Genomic DNA, 27,738 nt, shown 5'->3' with positions numbered 1-27,738 from the left:
ACCGCAGATGTAAACAGAAACGGGGAAAAGAAGAGCTTCGTGGCCGAGCTCCGGAGGGAGGCGAGAGGCTGGCTTGTAAAAGAAAAAGACCGTGCCATCGAGTAGATCGCGTTGCTTCTCTGTTAGATGATCTTTGCAGATTTTAACATCTGACTCACGGCCATGGACGCTCCCGTGAGCTTGAAGGCGCATTTTAAGGGACGGGCGGAAAGCCTGCTGGTGCCGGACTCGGAGAGGACGCGCTGGGAGTCGGTGGAAGTGGCGGTGAGCCTCCGGCGCGGCGGTCGGACCTCGGCGTCGGCCTCCCCACAGACACGGCCCTTCTCGAAGTTTCTTCTCAGTTTAAAATTCTGGTTGGCTTCCATTTCAGGGCCAGTTTGAATTCCGACGCGCTATGTATGCGTACGGGAGATAATAGGATTTCCGTGCCGTGCGTTATGTCAGGCATTAGAAACGTCATAAATTCTAATTGCAACGAGTAGCCCTTATATCCAATTAATAAAGACCTGGCTCATTCTTTTATATACACTGTACTGTGTTAGTAGCAAAACTATAAATATAGGAGTTATAAAAGAGTCGTCCTGTGCGTGAACTGTGAAAATACCACAAATAGTTTTACCTTAACAATCGAAATAATAAATTACAATTAGTTCAAATTTACTTGGAAAACAACCTTTTCTGTTATGAACGCTGGGTAGGAGGGTTGCCTTTTTTGCTCCTACAGATCGGTGCCGTTTTAATTTTTTTTTTTACAAATACTTATGTCATATAACGAGGAGAAATGTTTCTGACGGGTTTGTGGGGCATTGAAGAAACACTGTGTTAAAGGTCACGAAGACATAACCTTTCGATACCGGAACAAAACAGAGACATTGTATTATTTTCCTGCAGGCGAGTGAGTCATCCGCGGTGACGCAGCATGTCCTTAATGCTTACAATTGAGATGGAAATAACTCGCATCTGTTCCCCTCGATCTTACGGAGAGATCAAACAAAAGTGAGCAAACAAACGGCCCATAGTAATCAGGAACGGTTTGGAAATACACATATCCACCCGCGGTGCCCTCATCAGAGTAGAAAGTGAGAAAAATGAAGACTCGTCCGTGTAAATGTTGTTGTTTTAGATGGTCCGGTCACCTGTCATTTTGCATTCTTTGGCGTTCTGTAGTGAGTACTGTATCTGGCTTGGGACAGCTCTTCAGAGCACAACATCCCTACATAGGTTCACAGTACATATTGCATGTTAGTCAACATACAATAGGATGACTAAATACAACAGCTCTTTTCCATTAAAGCTACAGAAAGACAGCGGATCAGTTGCAGCGACCTGAAAGCACCGTTACAACTGGAGTACAGGCCGTGGTTAGCACACAGCTCCACGCTGAACTAGTGCGCTTCCTTGAGACCAGTTTCAACGAATTTGGCCGCTGAAATGAGCCCACAGCTCCGTACTGAACTTGTTCTCAGTTGCAACAGACCCAGAGTAACAGCTGCTGCCCTCTAGAGCTCACTGAGTAGGGAAATCGCCTCTTCGCATGGCTTAACTTTAAACTAATTAACAGCGTACTAGTCGGAACTTGGGGTCACATTAGAACCTTCTTGAATGTAGTGGAAATATCGTCACTAAGTAATTAATTTACGCATCCGTGGCTTATTGTAAATTGAATATTATCCTAATATTTAACTACAGATGCCTTTCAGACACACCACAATTATCCATAATGAAGTTAATTAGTAAACGTGTTTATTAATAAAAGTGTAATTTATTTATAACGAAGTTTAATGTCTGTATTTATTAGTAGCTGTATTACAGCTAATGTATAGAGCCGTTAGTATGCGATTGTGAATTTTCAGATATCCTGGGAAGTGAAGATGGCTGAAAGTAAATGCATCTTTAAATTGGGTGTAAGTTTCGAATGTGTTCTGTCTGCAAAACACTTACATTTATACTATTGCAGACACAAGTGTATCTGAATACATACAATTAAAATAGCAACGTGTTCGCTTATTAGTCTGCGGGATCTCCGTAGGAATCTTATCTCACTTATCAAGTTCAAATTTCAAACCGTAACTACTGTTCTCGTTTGTTTTGTTCCCTTGTCTGGTATATTTGTAACATAAATGCCGTTCTTAAATTAAAAATAACATTAAATTGCCAGGGACATTCAGTTATATACTAACAACATAGAAAATCTAATTATGGTCTATATGTTAATTTACTGATTAGAGTAACTGAAATGTTCTGATTCGGAGCCCTCTCGGTTTATGTCAATGTGAACAACAGCAACTGTGCTGAACCCTCGGGACTGTTCTAGTCACAAGTCCTGCTGCTCTTCAGCTTTGTTCTGCGCGTTCTTTCGCTGCAATTGAGCTTGGAGCTGGAGATAATCTCCAGGTAGTACCGTATTAACCACTCCTCAATTTAGTACGGAGCTGCGTGCTAAATCAGGAAGTGCACTGCAATTGACCCAGCCTGATCCAGTCTTATGTAGTTGCTGTAGAATTGTTGTAAGATTGTAGAAAAATCCTGTTTCGTACACTGGAGCTTCACTAAGCCATGAAGAATTATTGTTTGTGAAGAAATTAGCTATGCATTCACATTAGGGATGTTTTTACTGACGTACGTTTGCAAAACATATCGGACTTTTCCATTTAGCTTGTTTGGTTTTTAGCAATCAGGTGATCCAAGGATGTCAGCAAGCCCTTAACAGTATGTGGCCATGACCTCTTTCCTGTTGTGAAGGAAGTTTACTGGAGATTTCCAATGCACTAGGTATGCAGTTTGTGTGTGGATTACCCTGGACAGCAAAAATAGTTCTGTAGTTGACTGCATTGTGCAGTTTCACATTGACAGTGTTTTATATATTGTAAATTACTTAAATAGCCCATATTGTGTACCAACGCTAATGTGCTAGGCTTGGCTTCTGCTATGAGGTAAGCAGCATCAGACCTTCAGATGCATCTGCGGCAGCAGTGCCTTGCACGGCCTTGTGTGACTGTGAAATTCATCTGTTCTGTCGTGTCTGCAGAAGTTTGGGTCATCAAAGTTGCAGTTATTAGAAATAAACTGTGTGGGCGCCACAGGGGTCCAGTGGTTAACACTGCTGCCTTGCTGAGGCCCTGGGTCCAATTCCGGACCTGAGGTGCTATGTGTGTGAAGTTTGCACGTTCTCCCCATGTTCAGGTGGGTTTCCTCTGGGTGCAACAGTTATCTCCCACAGTCCAAAGACATGCTGGTAGATTAACTGACCCTAGTTAGAGAGTGTGCGTGTCTGTCTGTGTGTGCCCTGTGACAAAGTGGTCTCCTGCCCAGGGTGCACCCTGCCTCGTGCTTGTTGCTTGCTGGGAGAGGCTCCAGCTCTTCTGCGACCCTAAATTGGATGAAGTAGTCAAAAAATGGATGGACTGATAGAATAAACTGCATGGGTTACAGCAGTAACAATATTAACAACAGATTGTTTTAGAGAAGCAGAGAGATTGTTAAAAAAACGTGCCTAACAGCTACCCTATTAAGCAAACATGATCAGCCTTTTCCAAGTGCTTATGTAAAACAGTGGCAGAGGAATTTTCTGTAATTAAATTTGCCAAATTGTCTTGTGGTGTGGGTAAAGCGCCAGTGACTTATTTAACAGCTTTCTGTGCATGCCTTCCCCACATGATAAGGGCATTAGTATTGTTGCTCTCTTATCTTGGGTCTGAAAATTAGAATGGAAGGCTTAGTGAAGCATAAAATGTTCTTTTTAATTAATTGGAACGGCTTTCCTGAGCCCCATGACATACAATTCAATGCGGTTCTCTAGAGGAAGAGGAAAAAAACCCAATAGTTTCAGCACAGCAGATTAGATCTCATGTTTTGCCCCACATAATTACATGATACTTTGGCTTATCACCACCTTCTCATGAAAACATTCCCCTTCTTAGCCAGGTTTGAGAAGCCCTAAGTTTTGGCTTCCATGTTTAAACAATAGAATGCCTAAAATGGAACTATGGTGGAATGTTTTTTACTTTTAAAGACATCTAAGGCATTAAGGCTTATTTGTTCAGAAAGGGCTGTATTTTTTGTATACTCATTCTCTCAGCTGGACTAAGGTCAGTACCACACATGCTTTATGCAGCAGCTTTTGCAATCCTGTAAAATCAAATGTATGCCTCTTCAACAAAAAAGAAACCTGACAGCAATAAAAGTAAGACACTAGAGGATGCCATTGGGTTTGTCTCTCTCATTTGATTGTTAGCTGCTGATTGAATTGAGCATCTTGCCCAGGTGCATCTTAAATGATCTCAGGGTGATCATTTAGCTTCACCACCATTGCCAAGTTGTCTGTTCTGAAACAGACACCCACAACCTATCGTGTAAAGGCGTGCCTCCAATTTGCAGTTACAAATCAACTTATTTTTCTCCACATGTCAGCAGCATTATAAGATTTATATGTTAAACAAGGCTGGGGCTGGGTCAAGGCTATAGGAGACCTCTAAAGTGAACCAGGCTGCTGCTGTATGTGCTATTTCCACTTTAGTGCGACAAATTGCCCTTTAGCTGAGATGTTAAACCAATATCCTGACTACTTGGTCTGTAAAGACCCTATGGAACTATTAGAGGTTTTAACCCGGTCTCCTCGGTAAACTCCACTTTGGTCTTGTGCAATTTGGTGTCTCTCCTTTTGCCCCTTAATTCATATGATGAAGAATTTGTCACTTGTTCATTAGATCCACGTGACACTCAGGTGGGTGGTGCACTTCACCACTGGATGAAGTGATTCCTCTTTCATTGTATGTGTGACCAACTTCACAAGTACAAGCAGTTATTTATTATTATAACTTGTGTCCTTGTGGTTTGTTAATCGTGTTGTCTGGATTGACATTTTCAAGATGCATACCAAGTGAAATGCAGTGCAGAGAGGGTTGTAACTGGGCTTTGTTTCAGCTGTCTAAAGGAAATAAAATGTTGATTCTTTATTGCAGGTGAAACATTCTTTTCGGTTAAGCAATGTGCAAATAAAATACTTAGATGAGGACAATGAAGAGGTAAGACAAGTTTTTATATTTTTTTAACTAAAAAGCATACATTCCCAGTGATGCACAGTGTTTGAAAACCTTTAACAGCATAGACAACATTGAGCACAAAACCTGTTTCTTAGTCCATTATGCTTAGAATATAGCACATTTCCATATTCATTTCACTTCAAAAGCACCTGACACATAATTTGCTTATGTATTTTTTGCAAAATTAGAGGTTATGAATATTTTAGATAGCTTTGAAATAGTTTTAAATACTGTGAATGATTTATTACAATTTCCATAATTAAGTTAATTTAAAATAGGCAGAGTCGTCCTATGTGTTTGGTGTGTGTGAAATGCATGATGTGAATAGATTTGCGTGTTAAGACAAGCAGCTTAATAAAAGTAAGTTTTAACCATCTTTCTTCCTTTCTTTTGCTCTCCTGGCATTTCAGGTTTCAATTAACAGTCAGGGTAAGTAATCTGACCTAATAATGGTGCTGTTCTTTTGGAAGAACAAACTATCATGTTTGGTAGCTTGTTATTCACAAATAACCTTTCAACTGAATAATATTTTTAATTCTTAAACGTTTTTTATTAATTATTATATTTTTAAGATCACATCATAACTTCCTTATTATTCCTCAAAGGAGAATCCTGTGATTACTCTTCTTTTGCTTTAGTAGCAGTGGTGTCACATATGTCGGTCTACATTTTGTGTTAATTCAGTGTGTGCTTATTATACATTTAATGAAAACGTATTGATTTTTCATGTAGCTCTTTTTACCTAGGCTATCATTTCCTGTTATAACAACGTCTTGAGTTTAACAGCATCGACTTCTTTTAAAAGACAAAAGTTTGATTTAGATTTCCTATAAAACAAAGCGGTAGGCTACTGTCTTAGTCCCTAAAATGTTTTTTTTGTCTTTTTTACAGAGGAGTATGAAGAAGCTTTAAAGGTACTTTTTCTTATCATTATAATCCTAGACCAATAGGTGGCACTAATGTGTCTCAACAAATATAATCTCAACTTGGAAACCTAGGAAAGCTCTCTTATAGTGTTTGACTTTGAGAAAGCCACAGCCATGCACCAGATAGAAAGAACAAATAAATTATTTATTGTTTACAAAGAAATTGTAAGCTTGTCTCCTTGCTCAGCTAAGAATGAAAAAGCTGACAGACAAGTGTGAGAAGTTCAGAGCAGGAGAGGTGTCCTCGTGTATTTTTGGCCGTCTGAGAGCTGGATCGACAGGGAGCCTCGGAGAGCTGTTGGAGATCATTGAAAATGCAGCTGCTGAACTGAGCTCTGTGCTGATGCTTGTGAGGATTGTTCATTATTGTTTAATCTCAGGAACCTGAGCTCTAAATTACGGTGACACCTCTTCTACCTGGTTTGTTCCAAGATAACTGCAGGCCGGGTTGCTGTGCTACAAATTGGTTTATATTGTTTATAGTCTATGATTATGTTTGTATTTCAAGGATTTATGAACATGAGAATGGTGACTTTTTGTTTGTGACCTTTACCCACTGTGGCAGAGGCCAGCAGCAGGTTTGACAGTCTCAGCTGACCTGCCACTAGAGGTCATTGAGGCCTCAGTCACCTGTATACAGATTCTCTTTTGGTGAATTAGTTAATTGTTTGGGGTGAGTGGCACATACTCATATGGGTGTCAATTAGTCTCAACCTCTCGTATAAAGGGTTCCAGTTTTAGGTTAGCAGAGGTAGGTGGTGGGTTTCTTTTGTGTGTACTACAGACCTTAATGGAAATAAATCCTTATTTAAACATTTTTTTCCTTGTCATTGTGGTTTATCCATGTGTTCAGGCCTCAAGCCACTACCTGACGAAAGGCAGGGCCGTCACACCTGTCTAACGCATTTGGTTTTTAAGTAATGCACAGACTGGGATCAATTGCTTGGCAGACAGCTATGCTAGCCCACAGTATATCGCTGCTCACACAAGCTATAGTCACATACAATCCTTTTTGTGGTTTAGAGGCTGGCAATCAGTTGTTGTTACTGTGATGCCTTCAGCTCTTCCTATGGTGGGAATCTGGCAATTCAGGTTGCTTCTGCTAGTTTTGGTCTTGGTTACTATGACCCATGAAATGACTGTGCTCGTCTGAATGGAAGTACTGTGAGAGTTACACATTTTTACCTGCCAAAGTCTTTCATCAGTTACAGATTAGAAACTGGTGTACTTACTGAATTGACAAAGGAATGAATAGCTAAAATATTTTTCCAGATGACATTTCAAGGCAATGCATTCAAATAAGTGAACCAGTAACAAAAAGGCACTGCACCCTGTTTAGATTTAATTGCCTGTAAACTTTGTTGATCTGTGGCTGATTTCCTGGTTGAGGCTGGTGTGACCTTGCTGCACATGCTAAAAAAATAAAAAGTGCTTTTTTCCACTGGGGAAATGTGAGCTCTGGCTTTAAAAATGCTTCGTCTGCAAAGCAGTCAGTGTGCGTGCAAAACAAATTACGCAGTAGCTGGAATAGAAAGCCTGAATCACCATCTGTTCTGTGAACCTTTAAGATTGATTATGTTCTTTGCAGAGGAAGAAGCATGGAAGTGATTTTGTTAGCAAAGAAAGAAAACATTGGACGATTATTCAAAAGACTCTTATCTCAAGATGTAGTAACTGTTTTTAGTTCTTGAGTGTTCATTTTTTCTTAGAGTCATGACGGTTCAATATAGTATATGAAATTCAGTATAATTGTTTTTTGAGCATTTTCTTTATACCCAACTTGAATTTAACACGTTAAGACTTCATGTGCTGGAAAAAACTAAACAATACATTTTTATTAAGCACTCTGCACTCTTGCATCCACAGAGTGCGAAGAAGCAGGGGAACTGGCTGCGTCTGAACGTGTATGAGGTGAAGGGGTCCTCTGGAACGAGGGCGCGAGAGAGGGGAGGTGGGAAGAGAGACCTCGACGTGATCACGACAGGCGTCAAGCCCATGATGCACTGCTCCTCTCCGGCCAAGCCAGTCAGCCAGAATGTGCCGGCAGCCAGTCCAGTCAAGGAAACGGTAACAGAGAAAGGGCTCATGGCTTTATTCCACTGGCAGACCTGCCTGCAGTTTACTGTGCGCTATCCATTGGTGTGGCAGAGTATAAGGCACTGTTGTGCAGTGGAGTTAAATAAAATCAAAGTGAAAATAAGCAAGTGAAGGAAGGGAGACAAAGTGAAAAACAATGCCTAATTTAGCTTTAGCAGAAACAAGGTAGTAATCTTTAATCACTTTTTTTCTACTAACAAAAAGGCAGAGCAGATTTCTCACAAGTGTTTGTTGCAATGTATTGCAACAGAAGTGAATTTGATTGGAAGTTGCTTTAAGCTTCTGAGAGCTGGGTTACCTTTGCATTATAATCATACTCCAAAGTACAATGTCTAACCTTTTGGTATTACTGCAACAGAAATAAGAGGTGTTCACATCAAGTAATTAATCTTCAGCGTGTATATTTTTGGGTGGCACAGTGATTAGCATTGCTGACTCACAGCGCTGGGGCCCTGCGGTGCCGTCTGTGTGTAGTCTGTAAGTTTCCCCTGTGTTTTTTGTAGCTTTCCTCCCACAATCCAAAGACATGCTGGTGGGTTAATTGGCTTGTGGGAAAATTGGCCTTGGTTGAGTGTGTGCCTGTCTTTGTTTGTGTCTGTGTGTGCCCTGCAGTGGACTGGCATCCTGTCCAGGCTGTATCCTGCCTTTGCTTGCTGGGATAGACTCTTTCTCCCCTGCGACCCTAAAGTGGATGAAGCAGTTAGAGAATGGATGGATGGGTGTTTTTCTTACAGTACGAAGTGAATACTTCTTTCTTTGTCTGCAGTTGGTGATAAAGGAAGTCAAGGTGAACCGAGAGAATGATCAGGCTCCTCCAGCATGGTTTACATCTTACATGGAAAAGGTATGTATGTAAGCAATCCATGCATGTTTATAGGGCTAATAATCCATGTAGGTTTTTTTGTATTAGCTAAGGCTGCCTTTGCACTAGTTCATGTAATTGATTATAAGGTAATTTTTGCATTATCGAATATGCAGATGGGGCATCAACTGAAATTTATATTATAATAAGTTTTTATTTGCAACAGAAAGTTGCAACTTAATATTTGCAACAGGTGCCATCACGCTTTAGTGAACAGAAAAGATGCATGTAAATTCATTGTTCTGATTGACATTTGTCATCAGCAGGATTGATCCAGGATTGTACTCCCTAGTCTTTAGCTGCATTGTTGGTCACATCAGATTAGGCATATTCAGACAGTTTCTCGGTTGAGAAGCCTTGAATGCTCTGGATTGGCATAGATTCATCCCAACACCCAGACCCAGATGTGACTCAAGGAATCGCAAAGCAGCAGTTTTAACCACTGAACCACTGTGCAAATAATAAAATATCTACCTGCTGAAAAGTGGAGAAATCCTTTGTAATTCAACAAAATGAGACATCATTGGCAGGGAGTGAATACTTTTGCAAGGCACTGTAAATGCCCTACTGAATTCCTGCCTTGTCTGTAGTTCAAGGATCAGCTGGTAAAGGAAGCCGTGGAGCGGATCTGCCAGGATTTCTCCGAGAGGTTCTGCATTCAGAAGGTATCGCAGCCATCGTCCGAGGAGCCAGGCAGTGTGGCTGCCCAGGTCCAAGAAGTTGGCTCCACAGCTGCAGACAGACCCAAGTTCCCTGCCTGCCAGAGCTGCCAGGCCCAGACACAGCGGGGCAGCTACCTTTGCAGGTCAGGGCTCTCTCTCTTGCAGACCTCTTGCTTGCTTCTGCGGCCCTGAGGCCACCTGGTGGCTTGCAGCACAGTTTTGTAGAAATTTGTCATTTGGCAGTATTCCACCCACAGGCCATTGTTGTAAAGGTGCATTTTCAACTGCTTAAGATGCATTAATCCATTATAAACAGAAGTTGTATATGATGTTAATGTGATGTAACGGTTCACAGTTATGCAAACCACACGGTTAAATGTGATGCTGTTCAGTTATGCACTGTTTTACCCATTTTAATGTGTACTTATTGTTTAAAATGACATGTCTAGATGAACAGCAGGGCTTCAGTGTGCTGATTAAAATAATGTGTTTTCATGTTCAAATTCTATTTGTGCTGTTAAGTGTTATCAGATTTGTACTATAGTTGGCCAAGCAGTTGATAAGCTACTTTATGCTTTTTGATAAATTAATTTTAGTGTTTCTGTTACTGAATACTGTTGTAACTATTCCAAAAAATATATAAGCCAATATCATAAATTAAGCAGGTTTAGTCGAAACAACCCCAAATGTTTTAATAAAGAAGAGAGTTGAGCAGTTTGTTGTCAGAAACCACAGGATATTGCATTCTTACAATTAACTAAAATCTCTATCATACCAGCACAGAAAATAACTCTAAAGTCCATGCTGCCATTTTCATGGATCAGAATTCCCCATTGCTATTTTTTCAACAGCCTATGTTGCAGCTGCTTTTGCTGAGTCTCAAGAGGAAAAACATCTGGTTTTGCCATAGGTCTTCCTCACTGCTGCTACCTGAGCTTTGAGCTACTGTTAGCGGGGAAAAAAGCAGTTGCTCTGCATTAGCCTGTCTCTCCACTGCCTTTCTTTTTTGATGGGGGAAACCAGCCCTTTTGATATGCATGCGATAGCTTGGAAACCAAAAGTACCATTTTATTTGTGATGCTTACTTAGACATTCTTCATTGAGCTGCATGATTGTCTTATTTCCTAACAGTGTGTGCCCATCCTATACTCTGTGTGAGCAGTGCAGCTATGGGCATGACCCCACCCATTCCTTAGTAAAAATCAGGACACTTGTCCCTCCACTGTTTGATTGTGGGACATCGGTCACAGGGGAAAGTGGAAGGTAAGATTGGTACTCTATACTACAGGAAAGTTGAAGTCTGCCTCATGTTTACAGGATTGCACAGTGTTATGCAAAGTCTTGTTCCTTAAAGAGGGAGAATCTTGTCTTGTTGATTGCTTGTGGTAGTAAAAATGCTAATTTTAGGTGATCTTTAAGTACTTTAATGTGGATTAAGTTTGCCAAGAATTGCAGTCCTATTATCTAAATGAATAGAAGGGGGTTGGAAAAATTAATTATTGCCAGACTTGAAGTTAATGAGGGTTAACTAAATGTAACCAGAATCTGTAAGATAACTTGGGAAAGTTTTCCCGTTATTGTTTGACCTTAGTGTTGAAGCATTTGTTTTGCTTTAAGTAAAATTTCTCAACATGAAACACAGCGCAGCAATATCCGAAGCAAAACTGAACTAAGGCTACCGATCTGGGATTTAATGGCCAGTGTCAGTATGCAAAGTCTAAGAGTCTGGCCTAAGCGGATTTCAAAATGGGCTGGCTAAGAACATGAAAACGGCTCCAAGTCAAAACTGATCATTGCATTGCATTTTTTTATGCCTGTGTTTTAAATATCAGATGTCAACATATGAAAAATCTTGAGCATGCAGAATGTGGGGAAAACATGGGAAAATTGAACAATATTAAAATAAAATGGACTGAAATGTAAGACTGCAGCTCATGTGGTGACAGTTGTTTGTGATCCAATCTGTGACCTTTAGCTCTGTTTGCACTTAGTGCACTTAGTGCTGATTGCCAGCAAAGCCTCATAGCAACTCCTGGGCAGTGAACTTTCTCATCCTCTGAATCTGTCACTGGGTTATTGTTTACATGCACCCGAACGCCGTGTTTGTTTCAGGTTGCAGAAGCGGATTGATAAGAGCTTCCGGAAGGCTGAAAAGCAGAGGCTGAAGGCGGAGAAGAGGCAGCTGAAGGCCGAAGTGCGCGAGATCAAGAAGCAGCTGCGCATGGAGAGGCGGAGCGCGCAGTGGAGCGCCGCCGGCGAGGGGGCCGCGGACCCCGTGCTGCTGCAGCCGAGAGGGACGGTGGCCAGCGGCGCCCAGTGAGGATCCGTGTGCTCGTGTGTCGGAAATAACGCTCAGGCGCTCGGGCTGACCTGATAGGCCTTTCCTCCCGTTAACTTCTGTGGTAATGGGGATCTGGCCTGGAAACCACTTTTAAAGAGGTCTTTGTGTTTGCGGGAAAAGAAATGCAGAGTGACATGTGACCCAGCTGCCAGCAAATACAAGCAGGAGGCATGCAGGTCTCCAGTCAGAAATGTACTCAGAAGCACAATCTGTTCACAAGAAATGCAGTATTTTTCTATCAGAAGTAGTCCCTTCTGGTGCCTATAACGTTCTTTTGCATTAGTTTAGTGTGATTAATTTTATATGTAAGACCTGGATCGAAGTAGGCGGCATTAAACTAGAAATGGTCCTGTCTTGTTTGAATAGGAGTCCAAAGCAGTCCTGTGCCCCCATGGTGCCCTCCATGACTGCTGTGTTCCTGGATGAGAACCTGCCTGATGGGACACGCCTCCAGCCCGGTACCAAGTTCATCAAGTACTGGAGGATGAAGAACACTGGCACTGTCAGCTGGACTGTGGAAACCAAGGTGCTCAGGCAGATCGCTTTACCTGATGAGGAGATAACTCCTTCTGGCTTGTCGTTTCTTTAATGGATAGCCCAGTTGTTTCTTTCCGGATCATTTATTACTTGCCCCCTAATTTTCACATTTCATGTTAAGTTGTAGCTGCTTTGAAAATCCTGAGGATGTTGTATTCCTTACTTTCTCTTTCCAGTACCCTATGGGTACTTGCATAAGGAAAGCTGTCATCCCCGAGTTGCTCCCTGACTCATTGCTGGGGTCACCATGCCAGATCAGGATGCGTGTTTGTGATGCGGAGCCCTTACTTAGCCATTCAGCTAAGTAAGTGTGCGAAATGCTGCATTGTTTTCTGCAGCTGAAGTTCATGTGGGGGAACCTGGACCTGGCCACAGGGGAGAAGAAGGAGGTGGTGGTGCCGTTTCTGCAGCCGGGCCAGGTGGGCGTGGTGTGTGTGGAGTTCGTGGCTCCGGGCCAGGAGGGCACTTACACCTCGCACTGGCGCCTGGCCCACCGGGGGGAGCAGTTCGGGCCCAGGGTGTGGTGCAGCATCGTGGTGGACCCCCTCACCACCGAGTACTGTGCTGAAGGACGAGAGCCAGCACTTTGTAGCAAGCCAGAGGCAAGTTTCCTCTTGGACATCTTCGTCCGTATGATGCTTAACTCTGAAATGTGCCCGTGGCACTGTATCAGCTTTCACTGCCCTTTGGGTACTGTTCCCATCATCCTCCTGTTCCGTGCTGTGAAACAGTGCTCTTGTGAGGCTGCTGTTTTCCTAAGATATGCACACTTCCGAGGAAACCTGGTGGGCTCATTTTTCTAAAATTATTTTTTGCAGGAGAGAGAACTTTGCAGTGAAGTGGCGCAACCCCACTCTTCGGAAAAAGAGGAAGAGACTCCTGTCACACCGAGGAACTTCAAAATTCCTTCTCCAGACAGGGAATATTACATCCCATCGGTGGATCTGCTCACAGCACAGGTAACGTGGGGGCTTCCCAGCATCTTCATTCTACAGCATGAAAATAAAATACTCAGGGTTATTCCTAAGCAGCTGCACACCTGTCTATAAGGAGTAAAGTCAGTTTAAAGGTGGTCTAAAGTGTAAGAAGGATGATTTTCATGCAGTACGGAATGTGAAAGTTCTTTGAAGCAGCATCTCCCTGATCTAGGCTTGAGCACTTTAACTGCTGCATACTGTATACTGTATATTTGAATAGAAATCTGATGGTGTTAGCAATAGTAGCAATTAAACTGAAATGTTTTTTAATTGGTTATCATGAACACCGAAGAGAATTGCCCGACAAAAGTTTGTGTGATACATTCTGTTTCTTAGGACCTGCTATCCTTTGAACTTCTGGATATTAACATTGTCCAGGAGCTGGAGAGAGTGCCTCACAACACACCAGTTGGTAAGACTGCTGAAGAGCTCGAATTAAATCACCATTACCACACTGTCCTCTGGATTTCATGCAGCAGATGTTTTGGTCTTGTATTGAATATATGTATCTGTAATCCTAAATAAAGAGAGTTACTTCAGGCATCCTGAAGTAAGAATAGTGTTACATACATTGAAATGGTTCTGTGCCTTTTTACGCTCTGACATTAAATATGCCACCAAATCCACAGCATTAAAGAGAGCCTTTCCTCTGGTAAACACTTCCTGTGTGTGATCAGTGCAGTATGGCCAATATTACAGAGTGCAGCCTGCATAAACGCGAGGGAATAAACGCAAGTCATATGAAGGATAAGAAATCTGTCATAAAAAGGCACAGTTGTAAAAAATGATGATTTTTTAATTCTGGTTGTACCCCAACCTCATGGGGGAGATAACGACAAAGCCGTTACAGAACAAAACAGAACATGCACAAAAAAACAAAGAGAAAGGAAAAACGAGGAAAAAACATACAAGGAACACAAAACATCACATCTGAGTGCAGCTGAGCTGTGGACATTTCTGGAAGCACAATATCATCTACAGTAAACGTGTAGCAGAATAACTAATATGCAGAATAACTAATATTAATTCAGTATAATGAGGTATTCTTTGGTCTTCACACAACCAGTTTTATGGGAAGATCCATGCAGAGGATGGCCAGTGAAATATTCACTGCCACTGCTGAGTTGCCGTTCAGAGAGCAGTGCTTTGTGCAAGTTAATGAAACGAGATGAGGGAAAGTCAGTGAAAGGCATCACTGTCAAAGTCTTATTCGGTTGTTTGCTTCCTTCCTCCGGCTGGAAGGCATTGCGCGTAGCTGCTGGTGAGTCATGAGATTGTGTGTGTCTGTCGCAGACATGACTCCCTGCATGTCCCCCCTGCCCTGCGACGGGCCCCTGCTGGAGAAGCCAGGCCTGGGCCTCATCGAGGAGGAGGCGGAGGGCTCCGCGCTGAAGCCGCTGCTTGGTAAGCGTGTCTACTGCGCCACGGGGTCCGCTCCGCCGCGGGACCCTGCCTGGTCCTTTCCCACCCTTCACCGAAAGAGCACCCATAGGGGGACTGAAGCACCAGGCTGGTGTGTGGGCCTTTTGTTCGCATTACAAGTGGATATCAAGTTGGTTCACTTCTTTTTCTCATGCAGGGTTTCGCTGCATGTTCTGTCTGTCTCTGACTGTAAAAAGTCTGCTCTGATGTGAAGCAGAGCAATTGGAATAGAGAATAAATTAAGGTGATGTCAGCAACAACTTATTTCTTCATGCCCACTTTTCGGCTTGTTTCATATATTTTAGGTATTTGTTGCTTTGAAAATTAATATCAATAAGGAGGCCCCATACCTACTCCATGATTGGGTTGGTTAATGTCCCAGCGGAGAGACTGAGCCTTGATGCGTTTGATTGCTGTTTGCAGGTGTGAAAGTGGAGCCAGCAGGCTTCATCACAGCCGCATACGCTGTTCTCTTCTCTTCTCATTTCCTGATTATAGTGCAAAACCACAATCTTAAACTGGTTTTAGCTGGCAGCTACTGTGATATAAGCGGTGAGACAGAGAAGCTGTTCAAACAGAGAAGCAGCACTAAGGAAAAGAGCAAAAACATATAATAGTCCTGTTACAGAATTAACCAGAACTGTTCAAGATGTAAAAAAAAACTCCAGAAAGAGTTATACATAATTGAAGACTGGGCAAGCACCTGGCAAGTAACATTTAAAGTAATCGATTGTAGATGACTGCATGTAGCAAAAACATAAATGTAAAATTGATATGAAATAGGAAATCCAGAATCTTGTAAGGAAAAATTAAAACCTTCTTTAGGAAGAATACCTGGTGAATTTAATTGTTATGCAAATTATGCAACACTCTAGTAAGATGTAATTTTGAACATTGTGCCAAATATCACCATATTGCAAAACAGTCCCATCTTAGACTCAGCTGGAGACATTCCTGATTTGGGCTCCACGGTATGTCTTGTTCTGACTTGTTCTTGTTCTGCTAAAAGCATTGAATTGAACTTGATAAAGTCAACTCAGTGGACTTCTCCAAAGCCATCATTGAAACCCGAACTAGAGGGCAAGAGGGGAAGGGAAGTGTGATTAGAACCAAGGCTAGGAAACACTTTTTTTCCCCACAGTGGGTTGTTCCTGTCTGAAAGTAGCTGCCCAGGCTTCTCTCCAGAGATGTCTGGATGAGATCTTAAGATCACTCAGCTGCCACTGAGCAAGCTGGATGGGCTATATGAGCTCGTCTAACCTATAACCTTTCTTTTGTTGTGGGTTAGTTTTGTGTGCTGTCCTCATCCAGTTCCCTTATTGTGAAGTCATGAAACTGAACTTGGTGTTTCTCCCACAAGATGGTACTCTTGTTCACTAATATAGCATCATGCTTTAATGGACCTTCTCCATTGTACTGTATATAAGGAAGACAGAGATAATACTGTTAAGACCTCAGTTTTAACTGAGAACACAGGCTCTAGTTCCAGGACTGGGACATTGTGGTTCAGATAGGTAGATGTTCGCAGTCAGGAAAAAAATAAAATAAGAATTTTGATGTGGATGGATGTTTTGACATTCTGTTATATAAAGCATACATCCCACATGAGACAAAAAATTCTGTTTAGCCTGAAAGAAGGCTCAATTCCACTGAGCCAGTGCCTTTGTTGCCTTTTGGAATCTAGTCTCCTTATTTCAGTAGATCTTAGGCATGTTTTGTTAAAAAAAATAAAGGTGCTATAAATGAGTCTTTCAGTGTGTCGCCAGCTTTGCCCTCACCTCATGTGCCTGACTGGGCTGGGTGCCCTGTGATTGCAGGAGTGTCCCTGGGGGAGCAGCCGCAGGCGGGGAGCGGGCCGGCCCAGGAGGAGGGGGAGGAGGACATCAGTGGGACGCAGTTCGTGTGCGAGACGGTGATTCGCTCTCTGACCCTGGAGGAGGCCCCCGACCACACACCCCCGAGGAGGAACAAGCCCGACAGTCAGAGGAGTAAGAGCTATGTGCAGAGAGGGGGAAAAGGCTTCATGTCATCCTCATTGTTGCCTCATTGAGTTCCACAGGTAGATTCGCTCCTAGGCATGATCACGGTGGAAGGTGGGATAGTACAAGGGATCTTTTTCTGAACAATATGTAACATTAAAGGGTACTATGGTGGCACAATGATTGGCATTGCTGCTGTGGCCCTGGGTTCAATTCCAGACCCTGGGGGGCTATTGGCATAGAGTTTGTATGTTATCCCCATGTTCACATGGCTTTCCTCCAGGTGCTCTGGTTTCCTTCCGTGGTTGAGAGACATACTGGTAGGTTAATTGGCATCTGGGAGTATTGGCCCGGTTGTGAGTGAGTGTGTGCATGTGTGTGTCTTAGCCACACCATGCACAGGTGTCCTGTCAAGGGTGCATCCTGCCTTGCGCCTGTTGCTTGCTGGGTTAGAAAATGGATAGATGCTTGTAACACTAAATAACAACATCTTGTTATCTAGGGTACTATTACTGTTATATCAGATGTATCTGCTTGTCAAATTATTTAAGGTTTTAGAAAACATCGATCAAATACAAATAAACATGTTCTTGTAATGTGGTATTGGAAGTGTCATTATCCTCACGAGTAAATTCAGCACCTAACCAATCTGATCACACATGCTTAGGAATAGAAGTTACAACCCAATTGGCAGTTCCTTATGGTGTCATATGCGTTCTTGATTACATTGTGACCCCGTGTTTTGGGGTCATTGTCACAGTAGCCTGTTCCAGGCGATCTGTCAGTCAACAGGCTCATCTTGTTTTCTTGCAGCTTGCTTACAGGGGCAGCAGGAGACGGTCTCTTGTGGCGGAAGTCCTGGAGATGAGCCTGGTGAGAGGAGACCGCTGCTGAGCGCGTCCTCTGAAGGGAAGTGTGCCAGAGAGCAGGTCCAGCCTGCACAAGAAAGCCTCAGACGTCCAGGTGTGCAAAGCCCAGCTCCCTGTGCAATTATTGTCTCATTTCAGACCTTGGCAGCATATCACTCCTATACTTAAGTCTTTATCTGAATTACCTAAAAATCACAAACTCAATACAAGATCTTGTTACCGACTACTAAGGATTAAAATAATCTGTCTCCATCATTTAACTCTGAATTCCTTGACGTCTGCACTGCCTCCTGTAGGCTCCCTTCATCTGGGGCTGGTCCTTTGCTAACTGTACCCAGGACTTAATCTCAGACATTTGGTGACCGTGCCTTTTCTGTCATGTTTCTGTCCCTTTCCTATTGAAAGCTCTTCATCTGACTCTTTGAGAGACAAATTCTTTGCCTCTCTTCAAATCTAAACTCAAAGCTCACCTTTTTAATAGGGCAAATGTTGGATTGCCCTACATTCTATCCTGTATGTTCTTGTTTCATTTCTTCTTTTCCTTTTTATTGTACTTTTTTTTCTTAATCACTATGCACAGCATCCTTGGTTTGGAAAGGCTCTTTATTAATTAAAGTTATTATTTCAGAGTTTATAGCTGGTATTTAATTCTGTAAGAGATACATCTTTAAAGAGAAGTTATCTTTCTGCTCCTCTGATGGAATATTAGTGACCCACAGCATGGGCCACGCAGATGTCATTGAAGGAGTCGGTGACTGTGTTTCTCCGCTGCCTCCAGAGGAGTGCGAGGAGTCGGATATCGAGAGCGTCCACGCGGGCTCCGGCTCGGAGCGAGAGGGGGATGAGGAGATGGCCCAGGACGATGAGGACGAGGTGCAGAGCCAGGGCTCCTCCGCCTCCTCCGAGGATTACATCATCATCCTGCCAGACTGCTTCGACACCAGCCGGCCGCTGGGGGAGTCCATGTACAGCTCGGCCCTGTCCCAGCCCGGCACCGAGGCCAGCAGCATGGAGACGGACTCGGCGCCAGAGCAGTTGGAGCACAGCGCCCCCGAGGGGCGGAGGGAGGCCGCGGTCCCGGGACACAGCGTGAACGACATGCTGTGTGTCTCCCAGACCCTGGATGCTGTGCCGCTCACCCCTGAGGTGGTGCCCACCCCAGCCACACTGCAGCCCAGGTACAGGCACAGCCTGGATTGCATCGCTCTGCAGCTGCATTGGTTTGAGTGCAGACGCAGAGTGCTGCAGTTACACCTGTGTGCCTGCTCATACGTGGACTTTGCACTGTGCTGACGCACTGCTTCCTGATCAGTCCTTTTACTGCAGGCGATCTGGATTCTATGCTCTGCACTAAATTGCATTGATTTTATTTTTGACATTTGTCAGTTATTCTTGGGTGGCGCAGTGGTTAGCATTGCTGCCTCGCAGCGTGGGGGCCCTGGGGTGCTGTCTGCATGGAGTTTGTATATTCTCCACTTGTTTGTGTTGGTTTCCTTTCCTCTGGGTGATTGGGTTTCCTCCCACAGTAGAAGACGTACTGGTAAAATTAATTAGCTTCTGGGAAAATTGGCCCTGGTGTGAGTGTGTGATTGTCTGTGTGCCCGTGTGCTGTGTGCCCAGTGGTGGACTGCTTGCCGGGATTGGCTTTAGCTCCCCCACAGGGATTTTACTGTGCAGGTCAGTGCAGTTTTGAAATGGGTTTATTTTAAGAAGGCCCTCAGAGAGAGAGAGAAACCCCAGCACATGCTCTTTAACTCCCCTCTGAGACATGAGTACCACTAATGCAGACTTGAACAGTCTTTTATTTGACCATAAGTGTTGCATTTAGAGCACGATCACAACCTTTTAAATACAGAATGTGAAAGTGCTTAGTGAATGTCACTTTGTTAGACAGCTTCGTGAGGATTCCACACGACAGTTGGTTTGCCTTTTTAAATGCTGATATAGTATCAGTTTCTCAGATGTTTGCTTGTACTTGTAGATGAAATTTTAGCTTTTGAAGACAAGGTTGTATATTTCTTTGCTTGCATTAATGCCCCTGAATTACCACCGTTTAATGGCTTTGTACCATTGTAGTGGCTTGTGGCTCTCATGCTGGAATGAACTTGTTTGCATTTCCAGGGAAGAGAGCAACACCTGGAACCAAGACCGGAATGAAATGGAAGCACTGTGTGCCGGTGAGCGTTCTCCACCTCCACAAGAAGACATGATTGAAGGTAAATCCTGGGCCCTGCCTGTTTCTGGAATTCATGGCTGATGTTTGAAACTGTATGTGTGTTTCTGACCCTTTACCTACAGTGCCTATAGAAAGTCTATGAGAGCATGATTAATATGTTCCCCTGGATAACAGTAGCCACACTAAAGGACACTGAGATTTCCAATTCCTCTGGTGCATCCTGGGGCTGTTGGAGCCCTCTGGTGTGTGTATGGGAACACATTCTCCGTGATCCCATTTTTGTGTGTGCAAACCTCCTCAGTGCTCTGTTCTGATCATGCTTGCAGTTTTACAAGCACCCTGCTGCAAATGTTGGACCATAAGAACAGTTAAAAATGAGTGTGTGAGTGAGTTTAAGTGACGTTTTTTGCAAAGCTTTCCGGTAGCCGACGGATGCAGTGAGGTCTGAGTTCTAATCACGCGCCTCTCCCTGTCAGACTCGCATGCCAGAGAAATGTTTGCAGGGAAGTACATTGGCACTGTGGTCATAAGACGATTGCTCTTATCCTGCTCAAGAATTTCACAATCACTGAAATTGTTCGTGAGTCCGTACCACAGAGCGGTAAGGGTGAGAACAGGCACGCACCATAGATTTTGAAATAGATTGGAAATTTTAAAAATAATTTTAAAAATGAGCATGCAGTATTTCACAGGACAGGTTATATGTGCTGAGATTTAAGAGATTTGCTTGCTTGCTTGCTTTGGTCATATACAGCCAGCACATTGTAATTGCCACTTTGTAATGTTTGCTAATCACACTAAATAAACAAAAGCATTAGTCTGAAAGCAGAGGCACAGTGATAAAAGGATAATAAACTCCATGTCATTAGACAATTTTGGTAATACTCTTCAGCATGTGCTACTCTCGTTTTATAGCACAACACAGATATAGCCTAAGAAGGGATCCCTATTAATCACTTCTGCCTCCATAAATCTGACAGGGGAGTGTACAGTATGTGCTCTGTCCTCACTGGACAGGAAGATTCTCAGTCAATGCTTTGGTGGATCTGGAGGGAAAAAAATACAGCTAAAGAAAGGAATACAATTGTGACTTAAGTCCTGAAATCATGCTAGTTATCTTTCTACTGGTTATCTTATTAATTGGATGCAGGCAGCAAGGTTATTTGTTGGTGTTTAAGATGTCTCATGTACTTAAGCAGATGTCTGTGCATGTTTCATAGCTGCGTGTGGGAGTTAGCGAATAAACCAGTCTGAAGGCTTGCGTGGTGGGGAAGGAAATGTGGTTTTATTGCTCTTTCAAAAGGTTGAAGGCTGGAAACCACCAGAAGACCATGTGGTTTACTTTAAGCACACATAAAATGTACTTGGTCCTGCTGATCGTTAAGTGGGGTGTATATTTACTTTCAGTATAGGCTTTCAGTAAAGTAAAGGTTATAGTTAAAAGAATAGTGATTTAACAGAAGCATGATTCTGTTTGGTGGCTTACAAATTTATTAGGGCTAAAGTCAACTGTGCGTGGAAAATGTAAGATCTTACTTGACTGTAGTTGAATGAATTCCTGTTCCTGTGTCATTTCCACTTGCCTCTGAGTAATTATTGCATAATGTTTGGTTCATGCAAAAGCATATTAAGATACTCATTATCCCATACTTTATTCCAAATAAGCATTTTATTGTTTTTTTTGTAGAGTCATCACTAATGTGTGCAACTTTTAAGGCTGCTACAAAAACCTGCTCATGCCTTCCTTATGTCCTTACGAGGCAACTATGTTTCATTCTGCACAGGTTTTAAAATTGCTGTGTCTCTGAAATTGCATCTGTTCAACTTAGATGTTAGGTCACACTTCAATCTTACTTTTAAATTATTCCCCCTCTAGTTTCCAGTCCTGTGCAAAGCCAGCCAGCGGTCGTCACTGGAAGTTTAACCTCAAGACAAGACTGTATCCAAGACGACAGGTAGTGTCTTTTCATATGTTTATTGCAAATAAGGAGATAAGCTCAGGTGACCGCAGTGCTGTGACATAAGAAACTATTAAGTATTTCTGCAGCATTTTTTTTTTAAATGAGTGTTCTCTAATGAGCTCTGCAGCCAGATTAATGTGTCTTCCAATGACAAATATCATTTGGGATGAACTGTAAGCATTTAGAATTTCGGTGAATTTACTAGGCAGTAGTTCAATAAAGCACTCCTGTGGTATGGAATTTTACTCTGTCCTGACGCTGTGTGGTCCTTTTGAATTTTCATTTCTTAAATTAATGCCATTATCAAAGTAATTACTTTATAATAAAGCAATAAAAATTGTGGCTGTAACAGTACTATGAACTGCAGTTTTATGTGCGGTTCACAACCCTGCAAGTTTAATTTTTTTTTAAAGGCGTTGAAGATTCCTCTGTTGATGACAGCTTAAGAATTGATAAAAAAACAGTAACTGTGGTCTAAAATTAAACTTCTGCTTTTTGGCACAGCTGGCAAGATTCTTCTATAATGCAGCCTTCTTGTCGTGTTTATATTCACTGCAGCAAAAATAGAATTTAAAGCATCTTATTACTCTTGTTTAGCAAGCTTTTGAAAGACCTTTTGCTTCAAGCAAAGGTGCAGCAAAATCATCCGGTAATGAGATTTGTGTAGGTCTGTCAACGTTAAGCCTTTTAAAATATTTCAGCTACCTCGTGCACTGGTGTGAGAGCTTTGCGAGTCGAGACTTGCTTTCTCCACAGATCCCAGGGAGGAATAGCAGGTGGTCTGGTAAAGGGAGCCCTGTTAGTAGCTGCCTCTGCCTACAAAGCCCTGTTCACGGGACAGCCAGTCCCAGCACAGGTGAGCCTGCGTCACTGTGCCACACCCACCAACACCTCACGGGGTTCTGGGTCCGAGGGTTACACTGAGAAGAGCCTCCATTGAGGGCTGCAGTCTCACTGGTAATGGCACAGCCTGATTGCAACATAGCTGCTCATTTTAACAGTGCTGTTGATGGCTAGTGCTTTTTGACAGTATAGAGGCCACTAGTGTTCAATACCGAAATCATGCTTCTTCTCATTGGTTAAGTCAGTGCTTGGTTCAGTTCAGTAATTGAGAGCTGGACTGGAATAAGAGTCATTCATCTTGGTAGCTTTGTGGGACCAGGATTGGTGGCCCACCAGGTTTGGCAGCTCGCAAAAACTGCATAGAAATGTCTGCTGAGTCTGCCGGATGATCTCCACTTAAATTATAGCCTTTTTCATGTCAAAAGCACTTTTTGATGAGGGTGACTCTGCTAGCGCAGGAATCCAATGGGGAAAACTGTCACCGTGCCACAGCTTCCAGAGCAAGCTCCCCCCCCCCCCCGATGCATTTCAGAGAGGAGCTGCAGCAGGGCTGTGCGTGGGATCGTTTCAAGCAGACTTCACTGCTACCCGAATTTCAAATGCGCTTTCTTGGGTTGTGTTGGCACAGCCTCCTGCGGACTCCGCCAGCCAGCAGGCCGCCATGATGGAGGTCCTGCTGGAGATGGGCTTCGGGGACAGGCAGCTGAACCAGCGGCTGCTGAAGAAGCACAACTACAACCTGCTGGACGTGGTGAACGAGCTGGTGCAGATGACCGACAACGACTGGTACTCCACCCGCTACTGACGGCACCCAGAGGGCCTTGGGGAGACAGCACACGGTGTTTTACCATAGTACAGGTCCCAACCACAGATACTGTAACTGCCTGCCTGTGAAGCGAACGGCAGATTTCTGTCCCATGCTGTGTGGTGGGGCTTCCTTCTCTTTGAGAGTACCACAGACCGCTGCCGCGGCAAAGAGATCTTTTTTTTTCTTAACATGCCAAGCTGCATATTTAAAGCAGATGCCCCTTAGTAGCTGTGTCAGCTAGGACACCATTTCTCATGCAACACAGAGCCTAGCATAAACATGGCAAGGAAGATAAGATCATAACATGCTTCGACAATGGGCAGAAGGTCTGTTTTTTACCTTTAGTTTAACAGTGGATCCGCCAGTCCCGACGTCTTCTAAAACGTCAGTGTTGCAGTCATGGAAACAGCTTTGCTTGATAGAATTATGACTGCTTGATAAGGAAATGAGACCACAGTCTTCTTCATTCCTGCGAATGTAATTCTGCTTAAATGCATCTTATTCTTGTTCTTTCTCATTAAAACAAAGAGTCAGGAGATATACTTTCTTAGCCTACTATTTAACATTGGAGAGTAAATCCTTGCTGGGCGTTTTAAGTTATACTAAACCTCCGGCTGAACTTTACAGGTTATGAGAAGTCTGTAGTTTCTGTCTGACCATGTGACTAACAAAAACCAGCACTAAGCAGACATGTTTTATGTACAGTTCTTAAATATTGGGTGTAGTGATACTTTGTTTCAAAAGTATGCATGATTATTTGTATAGCAGTTGAAACTGGTAACTTTAGCTTTCTGCACAGGTTTAAGCAAACACAGCACAATAGGGATCACACAGCACTCTGACCTTCACACTAATGTTCGTCCTGAAATTCGTGACGTTTCTCACTTTAGATGGGGCAAAACAACTGCTTGTAGTAGATATTGTAAAATATTTTTCGTGCTTCTCAAATAACATTCCCATATTTTGTCTGTGTGATACATGAGAGGGGCAGCAGATTATATCTTTTGGTAAATTATGCATTGCTAATGGTGTGCTAATTAATGTCCAGATTATCTCTCGGTCATATAGATCTCCTCTGAGCTTTTTCATTTTTTCCCGGAGTGTGTTTGTTAGGCATGAGCTTTCTATACTTGTCCCAGAACATGTTCATGATGGCAGTGTCTGAGAGAATGATCAAATTGCTTCAAAAGAGTTTGATTTATTTTGAAATTGGGACGTTTTTTTAATTATGATCTGAACAACACACTTTCTTTTCCCTTTCAAAAAGCTTGAATTGTGAAAAATATGTGGAATGTCACAAATGCTTTTTCGAATCTCTGTACAGAATACCAGACCTTGTATTTGCAGGTCTTTATTCAGTTTCAGGGGGATTAAGATCTACTACTTGAGCTGCAGTCCAGTGAAGGAGACTCCCTGCTTGTCTCTTTCTTTGAAAGTTTCATTTCAGTGAGACTGAGTGTGAAGAATAGTACCTTCAGGAAATTGATGAGTTACATGTGACGTTTTATGTTGCCTCGTTGCCCATGTGTTTCCTTTAGTGTTGTCAACTCCTAACCCAATTAAATTGAAGAAATGTAGCACCACATGCACAGGAGTATTCAGTGATGTGCACTGTAAATAACCAATATTTTTCTTTTTAAAGAAAAACGTTATTAAAACCCATCCAAGCAAGGATTTAGAAGGGCCCAGAAGGCTTTCTTCCTCGACTCTTTTGGATTACAGAACTTTTAACTTGGATGTAGTAGAGATATATTTTGTAAAAGGTCCTACTTCGTTTGAAAAATGGAGTGTGTAGTTATGAAAGTGAAATATATTTCTAAAATGTGAGGTTTAACTGCTAATCGGATTTCTCCTCGAAATTAGTACCTGGACAGGCACTCAGCAGATTAAATCTTGTTCAGTAATTAAGATGCTAATGAACAGAACTGAAAAAATCTTTTTATTAAGGGTTTTTAATCTATGCGTTGGATGATTCATCAGAAAAAATCTCAAATTTTATGTTCATGTATTTACTGCGAGCTTGATTTTGTGGTTAGAATTCTTTTTTGTAAGCTTAAGTGTTACATATATGCTCAGTGGGCAGTTTTCTTTTAAGGACATCAGAAAACTGTGACAATATCTCAATCTCTCTATTTAAACAATTTAAAACATTCCTTAATCTTGTTGCATCGAAGGTTTTTCTTTTTCTTTAAATGTTTAGCTTGAATTTTTTTCGTTCCTCTTAGGTTTCATTTCCTGAGCAAAAAGTTTCTCCTGAAAACTCCTTATTGCTGCTTTGGGACATAAATTATTAGAACAGAATCAAATTCTTGGATAAGCACCTTTAACATTAAACCTTATAGGAGAGTTTGGCTTATTATAAAACATTACTTTTCTAGTTGATTACTATTATAGTGTTATAGCGTTATAGTGTTTTAGTTTAAATGAGCATAGTTAGGTTAAGGAATCGATTTTATTTGAAGTAGCTTGTACCAGAATGGATACTACATTATCGTGCATTATTATTAACATTTGGCTAGTGGTATTATTTTTAGGAATACAGTTTGTAAATGGAAAGAAATGGCTGTATGTGTAGGGGATAATTTCCAATCCACCCCCTCCCCAGTGTGAAATGTGGAAACTAAGTAATGGAAGAATATGGGAAGTGTTTTAAGGAGATTCAAGCAGGGAGCTGTGTCAGAGTGTGTTGCCTGCCATGGAACTAGGAAAGTTAATTCCAGGCTGAAAAGCAGAAAACATTTCAGGTGTGAAGAAGGCTTGACATCCAAAACATCTTGTCTGTCTGCTTTTCAGCATGTGATGTAAGGTTTAGTTGGTCCTTATTAAGCTAAACTACAGAAGGATCCACACTGTAGGACCTGTGAAAACCCCAGTGCTTGTTTTATACAGCACTATTTCTGTTCTTCTGCACAGATCTAAATTCAGACTTTGTGTGTTTCTGGTCTGGTACCCAATTTTGCAATTGTTTACAAGTTAATTTTCAATTAACATCAAACCTGTGATATCACAGTTCAGCTCTCACATGTCCCAGAGTCTCTTTTTTCCTCTTAATTGACTAGATAATTTAAGGCCTTGTTACTGTTTTCCAGATCTAAATGAACTGGGAATTTTGACACTACATAATTGTGCTACCTATAAAATATTTAAAGTAGTTTGTTTATAAGCTGCGAATTGATACACTTATGGGATTGATTGAAGACCAAAAAAATAATTTTCTGTTCAGTTAAATCAAAGCCCAGGCTGAAAGGAAACGGAAGCAGTGAAATCCTGGTGTTTCTTTAGTTGTGCCGGTTAAAAGGTTATAATCTTCATAATAATTAATAATATTAATCTGACTTTCTACACAACATGGGGTTGAAGAGAATTTGCTCTGATGTTAATTAACTGAAGCAATTGAAGTATTTGTGTAGCTCTAATCTGTGAGGACAAAGGTATCTGTTGTTGTTTAAAGAAACTGAGTGAATAAAATGATTTACATAGCCTTGTAGGGAGTGGTTGGGCTGGACTTTTTCTTCATCTGACCTCTTAGTTTTGGCATGATATAGTGAGGATACTGCATAGGAAAACTGCATTTATGCTATTTCTTTGTTCCATAGGATAAGCACTTTAAAAATACACAAAATGTGATGTAAAAATATTTGTTGCCTACATGATTTAATAAAGGTTCATTAATGCAATGCAGTCTCCAGTGTGCTTTTTTCAAGTGTTCTTTTACAGGTGTAAGTAGTACTGACTTCAAGAAATGACTGCATTTGGTGTGCTTTTATCTGATTTTGCTCCTTGATTTAAAAGTTTGCATCCACTTCAGTTTTCTTTAAGTTTTGCTGATTTATTAGTTATGGTGTCCTTCAAGTAAAAGAAGTCTGGAGTATACTGCCAGAATTAAAGACTGTGCTTGGACATTCCCACATTTCTGGTTTGAGTCTGTGTTATATGATCAGGATACTACTACAGTACAGGGCGAACTAACCTGCTAGTCTGCCTGTTTTTTAGCAAGTAACTAATTCTGCAAATAACTTTGTGGTGTATGATGGGATACATGTGGACTTACAGAAATGTAAGTACTGCTTGCAAGACTAATCTTCCAAATATAAAAAATTATATTGGTGCACAAGATCTGATAGCCTTTGCATTGTTATGAAGGACAACTATTCTTCAATACATTTTAATGAATTGCGGAGGAGAAAATTTCGTGTGGTTCTTTCATGTTTTTCAGGTTTGTCAGGTGCGATCTTG

At 42.1% G+C, this 27,738-nt stretch overlaps 1 protein-coding gene across 1 annotated transcript; it reads left to right on the top strand.

The window, feature by feature from the left end:
• Positions 1–27,179, top strand: nbr1a (NBR1 autophagy cargo receptor a). Its single transcript, XM_088906029.1, has 21 exons — positions 1–264; positions 4,962–5,024; positions 5,453–5,471; positions 5,934–5,956; positions 7,835–8,035; positions 8,832–8,909; positions 9,518–9,732; positions 10,721–10,852; positions 11,702–11,905; positions 12,297–12,456; positions 12,806–13,069; positions 13,286–13,426; positions 13,781–13,856; positions 14,738–14,848; positions 16,684–16,854; positions 17,659–17,808; positions 18,493–18,892; positions 19,836–19,930; positions 21,767–21,845; positions 22,608–22,707; positions 23,323–27,179. The coding sequence occupies exons 1-21, from the start codon at positions 163–165 to the stop codon at positions 23,497–23,499; spliced, it is 2,961 nt and encodes a 986-aa protein (XP_088762155.1). The 5' UTR covers positions 1–162; the 3' UTR covers positions 23,500–27,179.
• Positions 27,180–27,738: the final 559 nt, after the last annotated feature.

Source organism: Atractosteus spatula, chromosome 26, assembly GCF_055471065.1.
Source record: "Atractosteus spatula isolate fAtrSpa1 chromosome 26, fAtrSpa1.hap1, whole genome shotgun sequence".
Classification (NCBI taxonomy): domain Eukaryota; kingdom Metazoa; phylum Chordata; class Actinopteri; order Semionotiformes; family Lepisosteidae; genus Atractosteus; species Atractosteus spatula.
This window is presented reverse-complemented; position numbering and strand designations above follow the sequence as displayed.

Coding starts and splice junctions, on each gene's coding strand:
- nbr1a (XM_088906029.1), top strand. CDS start 163: ATGGACGCTCCCGTGAGCTTGAAGGCGCATTTTAAGGGACGGGCGGAA. Junction 12,457..12,805: donor GCTGGACTGTGGAAACCAAG/GTGCTCAGGCAG, acceptor TGTTTTCTGCAG/CTGAAGTTCATGTGGGGGAA. Junction 13,070..13,285: donor CACTTTGTAGCAAGCCAGAG/GCAAGTTTCCTC, acceptor TATTTTTTGCAG/GAGAGAGAACTTTGCAGTGA.